Source organism: Uranotaenia lowii, chromosome 2, assembly GCF_029784155.1.
Source record: "Uranotaenia lowii strain MFRU-FL chromosome 2, ASM2978415v1, whole genome shotgun sequence".
NCBI classification, from domain to species: Eukaryota; Metazoa; Arthropoda; class Insecta; order Diptera; family Culicidae; genus Uranotaenia; species Uranotaenia lowii.
Window position 1 is genome coordinate 62916804 of NC_073692.1, and position 12977 is coordinate 62929780.

Below are 12977 nucleotides of genomic sequence, written 5' to 3' on the forward strand. Positions count from 1 at the left end.
ACTAGAGATGATAGACAAAGTCTGGCAAATGATTCAAGCTCAAGACGCCAAGATCTATCAAATCAATCATTAAACATATAGGCATCAAAATTCTGTCATTTGAATTATCCATTAAATTCTATTGGTAATTTTCAAATGGTAAAACCTTTTAATTTAGATTTTTTAACATCTAAATCGGTGAAAGCTAAAAGCTTATCTGTTAAAGCTATGTTCCTTAGCAATAACTTTTCAGGATTATGAAAACTTTAGATGGCTAGAAAGTTAGAATAATTTTATAAAAAAGTTTTCAATTTGTTCCTCATTTTCATTTTCATAATCTTATTTTTTTAATTTAAAAAAATTTATTTTCTGAAAACAATATCTTCCTAGAAGATTTTTATAGTTTACATAAGAAAACCTTAGTTTTTCTGCTTTTGTCCATTTCAAAATCCAATATTTCAATTGATGACGACAAAATATTCAGAGCTAAAAATTTCAGGTTATAACTGCGCATGAAAATTTATAAATGATTCACTTATTTTATTATATGAAATAATTTTATAGGATTACATTTTTTTTGAAACTTATAATCTATAAAAACTTCGAAAAATTATTCGATGTAGCAATTAGAAAGTATCCTTATTTTTATTATTATTAGTTTCGCATTTTGGTCATTCAAGAAACCACCCATATTCCAACCTGTTTTTGTCAGTGGTGATTTATTTACATGTTTTAATTAAAATTCCGAAAATATTTTGTAAAATCCAATCAAACATAAACTTTTTAAGTCTTTTATTGTGAAATCTGGAAGAACTTGATTATTAAAAAAGATTAAATCTTCAACTAATATTTCATTTGTTTAGGAGCGCCAATCAAAGTCAGAGAGATTTTTTTTTCTTTGACTTTGATTACTGGCACTTTTGAAAACAATTTTTTTTTATCAAATAAAATTCAATCGTCCACTTTTAATTGAATTTTCGTTACTTCAAATGGATATTGTTTTGCTTATCTTAAATTCGCATTTCAAATCGTTATTAAGTATAATATAAAATTGAAGATATTACAGAGGAATTTTTCAATCAATGTTCGATTGAAAATGAAGGACAGAAATGTAAATTAATGATATTTATTATTAATTCTTGTTAATAATTTGCTCAACAATTTTTAACCATGGGTAATTGAATTTAGATTTTTTTAATCTGGTGTTATATTTTGTGTATTCAATACTTCTGTGCACTGATATCCAAAGCTTTAAATTCTTGTATTATTTGAATTTCTAATTCGCATTAGTTTTGGTGTTTTGAAAATATTAACTTAGAATTTCTTGTTCAATGCATGGATCATCACTTTGAATAATTGATTGATTATATACCGGAAATAAGAATTGATTTCAAAAAAGTTTCAAATTCTGATTTTGTATCTAATTAGTTAAACTGATTATTTTTACGAGGTTGTGAGATGGTCATGAGACTCATGATTAAGAAAATGGTTCTGGAAGTCAATTTCCTTGTATATTGTGCATTTTTGGTATTGTTATTATTTCTAGCTAAATTTGAATTTCGAAAAACCCCCCCATGGACGAGTCCTTCGCACGGGCCTGTCTCATGGTAATCAGTGGGCACCGTCAACTGCTTCGGCTTTGGTTTTGGCTTTGCGTTGTTTCGGCGTCGACTCAGGGGGCGGCAACGTTACAGGATTTGTCTATTCTTATCTAAGTTTATGGCATATCGGCAAATTGAAAATCTAGTTTAGAGAGCAATTAAGACCGAAATGAAAATTGATAGGTGAAAAGGTCAAAGCTAGAGCGCTTTGGGTAGAAGAAACGAATAATTTAAAAAAATAGATATACAACAAACATTTGATTTATTTGAAAAAATTTCAAAAACTTTACAATAGAACTAGTTGAATTTATGAACAAACTAGTTGATACCATACGAACTCCGTTTCGCTATCAATTTTGAATATGTCATGAACAGTTATCATGAAATTCAATTTCGAAGCATTTTCCAGATGCACTTCCGAGTTCATGGTTATTTAATAATTGCAAAAATTTTGAACGATCACTTTTTTGTCGTCTACTACTAAATTTGAAACCAGGAATCAATTTACCGGGCCAAAAAATCCCCGTATATAAGTTTTGACTCGATCGTTGCATAACAACGTTATTATTGCCAAAAAGTGAAACCTCTTTCAATGTCTGTTTGAATCTTGATATCTGAAATCGATTGCCCGCTCTTCAAAACTCTCGTGTACCAATTTTCATCTGAATATGATGTATAATAACGTCAATATGACAAAAAAAGCGAACAGTTAATATGGACGACCCCTTTGGCTAATCCCTTAAACAAAATTTGACATCTGAAAGCGATTGCTTGTCTTTCAAAACACTCATGTGCAAATTTTTATCACAATCCGATGACAAGTAACGACAACATCCCGAAAACAATATTTGTCTTGCATGAAACGTCATAATAAAAATCTAAAAACATTTTTCATCATTCCTGGTCCTAATGAGCATCCATGCCAAATTTCAGACCTCTAGCTCTTAAGTTGGCTTAAGATGACAAACAACAAGCAAACATACAGAAATAGCTTTTTATGTATAAAGATATAGATACAAACAAAAAATTAAGTTAAACAAATTAAGTTTTTCATTATTAAAAAAAAAATTAATAAAAACTTATTTAATGATTTAAACTGATAAGTCAAGAAAAAAGCATTTTCGTACCTATAAATCAATCATTAATAACTGATGAATTAACTAATCTACATGAAAAAAAAAGCCTGATTCTGAATTTGTTTATTATACTTCGTTGAATAAGACTTTTTTTTATCATGATGATGAATGTTTTGAAAAAGTTTAATCACACAGTTTGTAAAAATTATTAAGATATCATAAAAAGTATATCTGGCATTACTGAAGAAAGTTTTAAAAAGGATTTATTCCATTTAATGCATTTGTCGCAGCCTGTGAAATGATTCGAATTGCTTTCAAAAATATCGAAATTTGAAACGTATTTAAAAATCCTTGAAATTCCACGAATTTAGAACGAAAGAAATTGAAAAACATAAAATTTCTTTTTTTTTCGCAGAAGTTATAATTTACTGCAGTCTTTGTAATTAGGTAGTTGATAATTAAGGTTTCAGAAAAGTTGATAATTAATTCAAAACCTTTATTTTATTGTTTTTTTTTTTAAATCTAGTCGTTTTTTGAATAATATGTCATACAAGCAGAAAATTTGTAATGAAAATTTATAATTTGTTGTACCTAATCGTTGGCTTCAAATTCTGAATTTGATTAGTTACACTTCTTAATAAAAACCCATTCTAAAGTTAAGGTATCATGATATAAGTTTCATTACAAAAGGTTCATTGAATTGCAATTAGAAATTGATAATGGATCGATTTAAGCGCCTTCTGCGTAGTTTTCCGCTAGAGAGATAAAATCTGCCATCTATCATTTTAATATAAAACCTTTTTATTTTTAACAGATGGCGGTGCTAAGGCAAAATCAGGTTAGGGTGACATGGAATCATTTAGATTTTTAATAAAATAATCAACTAATAAATGGCCTGAAAATTTTATTCCACGACTGTTGAATAAAAAGAACGTTTGAATTACTTCAATGGAATGAATAAGATTAGTTTTTTTTTCAATAGCGTCAACGATTCTTAGAACTTATAGAACAAGCATTCCAGATTTCCCGGTTTTATCCGGGCGTATCCAGATATTCAAGGAAAATACCGAGGCGAGTCCGAATCCGCCCGGATGCCCGGTTCATTAAAAAAAAAGTACGGATGTATTCACAAAATTTGCTAAATTTACCAAAAAAAAAAAAAATCAAATTGAGTAAAGATAAGGTTTGAATTTGGATCCAAAAACGATTTTTTATAATTATGTTCATCAAAAATAATAAAAAAAAATTAGAATTAATTCAACACAATTTGATGTGCTTCGAAGATAAAGTAAAGGTTCACGAGAATTATTCCTATTTTTATTATCTTGTTTAAATATTGGATTACTTTGCTCAGATTTGTCCGGGTCGATTTTTGAGATGGAATGCACGGTTTTCCCCGGTTTAAAAAAATGACTAGACTAGACTGACTAGAATTCCATCGTTTTTTGCTCCGCTTACACCCAATCCACTCAGACGAGCACGCACATAGAATCGCTCGATCATATAGTTATTTTTAATTTGTTGAGAAAAAAACGAACTTCAACATAAATTAAAACTTTATAAAATCTGCCATCCTATCTTTTCATGTTTACTTCATGCTTATCCTTTGCGTTCATTCTTGTTTATTATGAAAATAAAACAAATCTTGCGGTAACTATGGTAACTGTGGTAACGCACCATGAGAGATTGTCATACAAGCAAGCGGACAAAAATATATTCAAAATATTTGCAACAATTTGACTGTCGTTTTTTTGTTATAAGTTAACATTTCAAATATCAATTTGAATGTGTCCTATATGTTTATTAAAAAGGGTAAAAATCTTGCAAGTATTTGTGCAGAACTCAGATCACTATCCTTTCGGTTGCTGCCTTTTTATTTCATAAACACTCCTAGCCAGATCTGATTTGTGAAAAAAAAACATGTTTGAATAGTTAGGACAATAAAGATAACCCATTAAGGTCCCAAATTTCAAAGTCAAAGACGGGTGACCTGAAAAACTGATCAGTTCGTTTTATAATTACTTTTTATTGGCGATTTGCAGCAAAGCTATTTCACATGCAACGCCAACTGGTTGTCGTTAATAGAATTAACGAAAGGGTGATGATAGCAGTTTTTCAACATGGCAACGAATACAAATTGATTTTAAAACTAAGTTTTTTGTGGAAACTATCAAGTTTCAAACCATTATAATGGTTCAATCTTGTAAGAAAATCATTATTTTACTGGTTTCAATGCTTTTTTCATGAGTAAATATAATTTCGCATGAATTTTCCGTCAAATTCAATTTTGAATTTTCAAATTCAATCCACAAAAAGCACATGTTAAACTTAAGGGGTGAATGGGTTGCTCAATAAGAGTTGAGCGATGTCCGGGCTTCGTAAATACTTTTTCTAATTTAAAGGATCGCAGACACAAACCAGCAAAAAAGATACGTCCTGATAATTGCCTTGAAAATTGAACCGATGTAACAGTAAAGAACAATGAACGGTATATTTGTTCGTTTATTAACTTATTTTTAATCAAAATACAAGTGATAACTGTTAAATTCTAAATGACTCAAAACTACACTGCCTATTTTTATTGCTATGCATAATTATTTAGATTAAAAAATGTTCATGCTGGGTCGCAAGCGGTTCGCAAAATTCTGTCATTGGTGTGTGGTTTCGTCAGGCCGATGCGAATATTTTTTTTAAATATTTAGGTACCGTAGAAAAACAAATCATCCCTTGCCAAGGCAGTTCCTAATCAGTTCCGTAACGTTCTTTGGCACTTGTTATCCGAAAGAGGTTCAAGTTATTTTTTCATCCTGAACTGGTTTCTTTTTCAAAACATAAAACGTATCTAAAAGAAATTTTTGAGAAATATTTTATGAAAAAGAACTTGTTAAAAATAAATAAAAATATTACGAACAAAGAAATCTTCGTCTCAAAGATGCTGCAAATAAAAAATCCTTCCAAGACGTTTTTTGACATATCGCCCTTTATCGACCTTTGCTTAAAAAAACGGCACATTAAACATTCTTTCTGCGTGTAGGCCTTCTAAGCAGCTCCAAGCACTTTTCATGTTTTTCCGGAGAACTAAAAATAATGAAGATAAACTGATGAACACGTTTCAAAAAGTATAGGCGATTCAAGAATTCACTTTTTCTTATCATATTATTCAATCCAAACTGACTAAATACTTTGCTAAACTGCGAAATTTTCAAAACTGTCTTGTGTTTTGGAAAACTACTACGCGTTTTGACACTTGCGTCCACAACATCATCATTTTGATCGCAAGGCCCTCTGAGTGTCGTTTTTAGCTGCAAATCGCCAATAGAGTCTAGGTTCAAAAACTGACAACGGTGAAATTCTCAAAAAGCTCCAAATCTTCAGATCGTAACTGAACTCTTTAGAACTTGTTAGAATATCCACGCAAAACTTGAGAAAAATCAGTCGGACTTAAATGATCTCGTCTGAAAACTTTCTAATTTCCTCATTTTCTCACGCTTTACCTCCTTATTAGTGACTCTGAAGCCACTTTATAGAGATAAATTTGTTGTAAATGTTAATCTCTATAAAGTGGCTTCAGAGTCACTAATAAGAAGGGAAAGCGTGAGAAAATGAGGAAATCAGAAAGTTTTCAGGCGAGATAATTTAAGTCCGCATTCGCAGAAGATCTTTGTTATCGGTGATCAAAATTTGCTATTTAGTCCTTTTTTTGTTAACATAGTGAAGTTTTCCTTCATTTTTCAATATATTAAGAATGGGAAAGTTCTGAAATTTGGGCTTTTCCTCAACAAAGTATCTACTTTCATGAAATATCTAGATGATTTTTTTTTCGATTTTTGTTCACGTGATCTCTCATAGTGCAACACAGTGTCATGTTTTGTTGATATTTCTGTGTTTTCTATGCTACTTAGATCATGATGTTTGACAGCTCTGAGCACTAGTAGCGACTCCACTCGGAAAATTAGCTTTTTCCATCGATCCAATAAGTATCAACGTAGAAACGTCATATAGTGTCTTCAAATGAAATGTTCTTGGCCTTGAGTGATTGAGGATAAAATTCTGCCAGAGGCGAACTAAATTTTCAACATGGTAATGAACACTTATTTTTATACACTTTTTGGTATCAAGTAATTTTTTTCACTAAGGTAAATTCATTTCTTGGACATAAAATTCTACTTGAAAAAAAATCATCATGGGAGGGGGATGTTAAACCCTTAAACCCCTCCCCCGTTCGAACGGCCTTGACTGATGGATTTCAAAAATAACGTGTGAAATAACTTCTAGATTAAAAATACTGACTTTGTATAGCAACCGTTGCATGGGCCTGGAAGGTAGAATCAAAACAGGTGGAAATTGCAGTTTCGGTATGAAACAAACGATGTCGAATTTCCATTCAAACTTGAGGGTCGTTGAGCAACCACTTAAAATTAACCAAATGAGCTTAAATTTTGAATGAGACCTTCCGGCAGGCCAAGTGGACCACCCTACTCTACATACCATAGAAACATTCAAATATTTAGCATTGTGAAGGGATGAATCTTTCTCAAAAGATGGAAAAAAGTATTGATTTCAATTAAATTTATTTTATATCACATTTAGCATACATAAGTGAAGCCACTTGAGCAGATAAAATTTAACTATAACCTTAAAGCTTATACCTTACTTAGCATAACGAAAAGATAACTCGGTTGCCACTCTGGTGCCACTACAACTGATGCCACTTGGTTGGAGGATGATGGATGGGCAAGATTAGAACTGTCCATTACACAACGAAGTGCTGCAGACAGTGCACTGGAGATAACGCCCCCCGGTCACTCGCTGACAAGATTCGGCCTGGGTCGACTCCAGAACCGCACAGCCTCGCCGAACTACTTCCCGATTGTTTACTGTGAATCATAATTGTTTTTTTTTTGTTTTACTACGTTTAAAAAAATTGAAAAATGTCACTCACCTTGCGTCCTAACCACGACACATCCGAACTGACGGCCGATAGTCTGGGCCTTCATGGCTTTCTGAGCTGGCCAAGCCGGGATCAATGGAGGGGGCGTGAAAATTCCCGGCAACCCACCGTTGTTGTTATTGTTCATGGCTGGTGGGAATGTCGGTGGAGTTAGAACTGGATTTCCGGGGAGTCCCTGGTTTACGTTATCGCCGCCAATCTGACCTGGAGCAGGTGTGATGATGGGATCCCAAGGATTACTGGTTACTCCTCCATTTCCCGGAAGAGGAGGCGGAGTGAGGATCGGATCCCAAGGATTACCACCACCATTGCCAACATTGGTGCCACCACTTCCGCCTCCCACGACTGGAGGTGGTGTCAAAATGGGGTCCCCGGGATTAATTGGGTTGCCACCCGAGTTACCGCCACCCGGCAGTGGAGGAGGAGTCAGTAGGGGATCGTCCATACTCATGACCGGACTCTGACCCACGATGGGTTCCAGGGCCGGAAAAGATCCACCACATGGTTGAAGAAGTGGAATTTGGTTGTTGCAGTCTTCACACGTGTAGCACACCAGCTGCTGTGCGGATGCTGTTGATGAAAAACACTTTTTTTAAATTTGTGTTTAGAATTCACATTCGATAATCTTACCAGCCACTAAAAAGGTTAAAAAGAAACACACACTTTTTAGTTTCATTTTTATTCTGGAATATCTTCCGTTACAAGGGAACTCAATGAGAACTGATGATTCAATTCGTAAACATTTGCCTATTTATACTATGCCCAAAATCATAGAAAGGCTCCGTTTTATAGCTCTCGAGATGTAAACTTATCGGCATATTTCTTATCATCACTGTCAGGAGGATTCTGGTATTCAAATTATCTATGACCACTGCCGCCAGCTCATCAGCCGGAGAATTGCTAAAGGGCACGACCTTTCAACATGATTTTTGTCTCGAATAATTGAACTAATCTGCTCAAGAGAAAGTCACACTGATTTCTAATCTAATGCAATCAGTTAATCGAAAAATTAAGTGTAATCCCGAGCAGAATTTGATGCCCAAATTGATAGCACAATAATATCATAATTTGCTGTCAACAGCAAACTGATAGCATTTTTTGCTGTTAATTTTTGTACTAGAGCAAAATTAGGCATAATATAGGAATCATAATTTTTTATTTGACAGCAAGCTGAGACCACATTTAGGTATTAATAGCCAACAGTGAGCGAAATTTGGAGTAGAATTAAATTTGACAGCAAAACTAGCCATGATTAAGGCCTACTCTTTGGTGCCCAAATCGATAGCACGAAAATGAGCCATCAATGCCAAAATTATAGCATTTATTAGTGTCGTATTTTTCCTAATGGCAAAACTAGGTTTCATAAAAGTAAATAGTGAGATGGTGGCAAAACAACTCCAAAGTATAGAATTGATAGCTAAATGAAAGCACTGTAAGGTGTTGATTTATCTACGAAAGCTATCAGGTATCAGGTATCAGAATGGGGGTAGGCTTAATAGCGGCACGTTATCCAAACATACGGGAAAATTGTGCCTAGCCTTTTTTTATCCAAGATTTCATCATTTACCTGAGAAACCTGAAAAACCTATAAAAGGAAGAAATAAATTCAATCTATTTAAGATGGCATAAAGCCTTTCCACTAGGGATTATTAGCATTAAAGCTCTTTTCTACATTCGGTAAGGAATGATAGAATGTTTTTTAAGTTTAATTTCTTAAACTCAGATTCGCTTAAAGCGTAAGATCCCAGAGTACGAAAACGTAGTCTGGCAAATGAGGGACAGTTACATATAAGATGGAAGGGATCTTCCACATCTGATTCACAACTACCACATACTGGAGATTCAGCACGCTGAATGTTGTGCATGTGATAGTTGAGTTTACAATGACCGGAGAGTGCTCTGGTCAGGATGCTGCAATGAGATTTACTTAAAGTTAACAAGTAACTCGATATGATTGGAGATGGTTTTTCTAAAAATAATTTAGTTTGGCGGCAAGTGTCCAACTCTTCCCAGTAACGTTTATGCTGGTTAGAGGACCAAGTTTGAATTTGGTTTCTGAACCAACATGGCGATATTGGGACAGCCGGCTCTGGTCCGTAAAATTCCTTTTCCGACCCAGCTCTAGCGAGTTCGTCGGCGCATTCGTTTCCAAAAATTCCCTTATGTCCGGGTACCCATAGAAGATTTAATCCATTGCCTTCAGCAAGTTCTTCGATTGCTTTCCGGCATGCGATTACCAGTTTTGATCTAGAACTGGAAGCACTAAGTGATTTGATAGCTGCTTGGCTATCTGAACAGAAATAAATTGTTCTGAACATAATTTTCTTTTGAAGTGCAATTTGCACTCCATACATAATAGCATATAGCTCAGCCTGAAAGACTGTACAATATTTACCTAGAGGTTGAGCATGTTCTATGTTCAACTCGTGACAGTAAATTCCTGCACCTGCACGGCCGTTTGATAATGAACCGTCAGTATAGAATACAATATGAGAGGACATTTGGTCCTCTACGAAACCTGATAACCATTCTTGAGGAGAAGGAAATTTGACTTTAAACCCCATATAGGGAAAACTACTCGAGAGTGTTAAATCGTTTGGCGCTAAATTAAACTTGTTTAATCTAACTAATTCAGGCCACACATTTGTGTGACTCGATGATCTTTCGATATTTCCTGACAGCCAGAGACCAACTGCCTGTAGACGAAAAGCACATGAAAAGGCTTCCTGTTTTAGGAACAAGTGTAGAGGTTTGATAGAAAACAGAGCTTCTAGTGCTGCAGTAGGAGTTGTTGTGAACGATCCGGACATCCCCAAAAGACACATTCTTTGAAGGTGATTTAGTTTTGTCCGAACTTTTGCAACTTCTCCTTTCTGCCACCACACTAGACAACCATAGGCCAAAATTGGTCTTACTATTGTGGAGTAAATCCAGTGAATATGTTTGGGTTTGAGTCCCCAGTTTTTCCCGATTGCACGTCGGCATTGTCCGAAGGCCATGCATGCTTTTTTGATTCTGAATTCGATGTGATCAGACCAGTTTAATTTGGAGTCAAGAATGACACCCAAATATTTAACTTGATTAGACACGGTGATTTCAGAACCATAAAACAGCAGAGGGCGCACCCCGCGGGTGATATCAATGCCAAAATTATAGCATTTATTAGTGTCGTATTTTTCCTAATGGCAAAACTAGGTTTCATAAAAGTAAATAGTGAGATGGTGGCAAAACAACTCCAAAGTATAGAATTGATAGCTAAATGAAAGCACTGTAAGGTGTTGATTTATCTACGAAAGCTAAATATGGCATCAATTAGTTTTTATTTGTTTCCATAGAGCAAAAAAAAGAAGATCAAAATGATAGCATGATTAGATAACAATGTATTTAAACTCAAATCGAACTGAAAATAAACAACGAATTTAGGCATCATAAATGTATCGTTTTCTACAATTAATTCAAAAAGTGTTATGAATAATAATGCTAAAAACCTTTATTCTTATATTTAAATTCAAATACCCAACGAAATGTTTATAGTGCAAAAATAAAAGAATTTGAAATTATGGAAAAACTATGAAGTAAATTAATAATAAAAAGTCACAGCACATTCAGCTAGCTTTTTTTGTGATTTTTGAAAAAAAAAATTACAGACCCATTTCTATTTTGGCGACATATCCCAGCACTTATATTTGGCATTGAAAATGTAAAATCTAGATAAAAAAAATGAATGTGTTTTACAAAAATTACAAACTTTTTTTTTTAATAATTTAAAATTTAAAAAAACTATTTTTAATTTAATTACTATACTATTATCAACATGTTCAACTTTTACTGATTTTCTTCTATGTGATAAAAATTATATGTTTTTTTCAAATAAACAAATCATCAGCCGGAAAATAACACTTTCTAATATGAACCTTTCAATTCAGAATATTGGCCCGTTGCGAGTCACAAGTCTATCACATCGTTCGAAAGCCTCGATATATGCTTTAAGTTTCTCGGGAGAAACTCTCTCTGGGAGAACTGCGACTCGTAACAATCAACATTGTGTACACATTGTCCAATTTGGATTGGACTTAAGGTGAATTAATAATAATCCCATTAACGAAAACCAGATGGCATTTCGATTTTCTCTTGTTTTTTTATAAGTGGCAAGTAACTAAACATTTCAATCTTTGATAATTTCTATACGGTAATTTATTTGAAGACTAAATGAAACTATGTGAAGTTTTTAGATTTGGTTTAATCTAGTTTTTTTGTGTATTTGATTTAAAGTAATTCTTGAAGAATAAAAATCTTTGTACTTGATGTAATATTATTTATCCGTTAAAAATCTCGGTTTACATGATGACATACATTAAGGCGTTACAGTGTGCGGTATCAGAAATATTTCTCTACATTTTGGTTACCTAAGGAAAGGAAATAGTACGAACAACGGAAAGTATTGCATTAACGTTACATACAGCAATGTGTAAAATAATACTTACATTTACAACTAAAGTAGTTAAGTTTTTCAAACGCATAGTTGGGATAAACTTTTTAAGTTTAGATAATTGAATTGAATTTAATTAGTTATCTAACTTGTTAACTGCCTCCTGCATTTTCGAACCATATTTTAAAGCATTCGATTGCAAAGGTAAGCTTCTCTGATTCAAATTTTTCTAAAGTCAACTTTTAAAGTATTCAAAATTTTTTAGAATATAAAAATTGTTGATAAATGGTTTGTATAAATAATTAAGTTGGTAGTCAAGTGGCCTATAAGTGCAAAATTCAAGGATTTCGAGTTCATTTTGCCTAAAAAATCATGATTTAATTCAAAATTAAATTTACCGCCAGCAGCTGGAGAGAAACTGGATTAAAACTGACACTGTTGAAAATATGGCAAAACATAACAAAAGTTACAATATTTTCATTGAAAATATTTAAGATTCATTAGTTATTATATGTAGATAAACTTTCAAAAAACCTTTTTTCAAACTTTTTTTTGACTATCCCTGCAGAATTTCGTTGTTTTTACTATGAAAATTGCGTCGTTTGCGCATGAGTAGATGCTTCTATGTTCAGGCCAGAGAAGGACCAAAAGGGGGGGGGGGGGGGGGGTTCGAAATTAAAATTCAGCTTAAAATAGTAAAAAAAAACAATAAAAAAAAGATAGGGGTTTCTAGCACCGTTTCTCACTCATGATTACCCCACAAACGAAAAAAAAAATTTGACTGATAGAAAAAAACCTCAATTTTCACAACATATCACACTGAAAGCTTTAAATTTATGGTAAGTCATTGATAATTTTGTTCAAAATGATGTTCTGAATTATTGATTATTCTGAACTAGAAACTTGTTTCAAAAATTTTCCGAGCAATTATGAAATTAACA

General features: G+C 33.2%; 1 protein-coding gene and 1 long non-coding RNA gene across 2 annotated transcripts; both read right to left on the minus strand.

The window, feature by feature from the left end:
* Positions 1-5285: 5285 nt before the first annotated feature.
* LOC129744583 (uncharacterized) lies at positions 5286-5909 on the minus strand. The gene is made up of 3 exons (XR_008736948.1): positions 5799-5909; positions 5568-5734; positions 5286-5498 (listed from the first exon to the last, which is right to left on the minus strand). It is a non-coding gene; the product is annotated as an uncharacterized LOC129744583 (long non-coding RNA).
* Positions 5910-7290: 1381 nt separating this feature from the next.
* LOC129740901 (protein diaphanous homolog 1-like) lies at positions 7291-8350 on the minus strand. Its single transcript, XM_055732549.1, has 3 exons — positions 8238-8350; positions 7599-8177; positions 7291-7533 (listed from the first exon to the last, which is right to left on the minus strand). The coding sequence occupies exons 1-3, from the start codon at positions 8281-8283 to the stop codon at positions 7397-7399; spliced, it is 762 nt and encodes a 253-aa protein (XP_055588524.1). The 5' UTR covers positions 8284-8350; the 3' UTR covers positions 7291-7396.
* Between the last annotated feature and the right edge of the window lie 4627 nt (positions 8351-12977).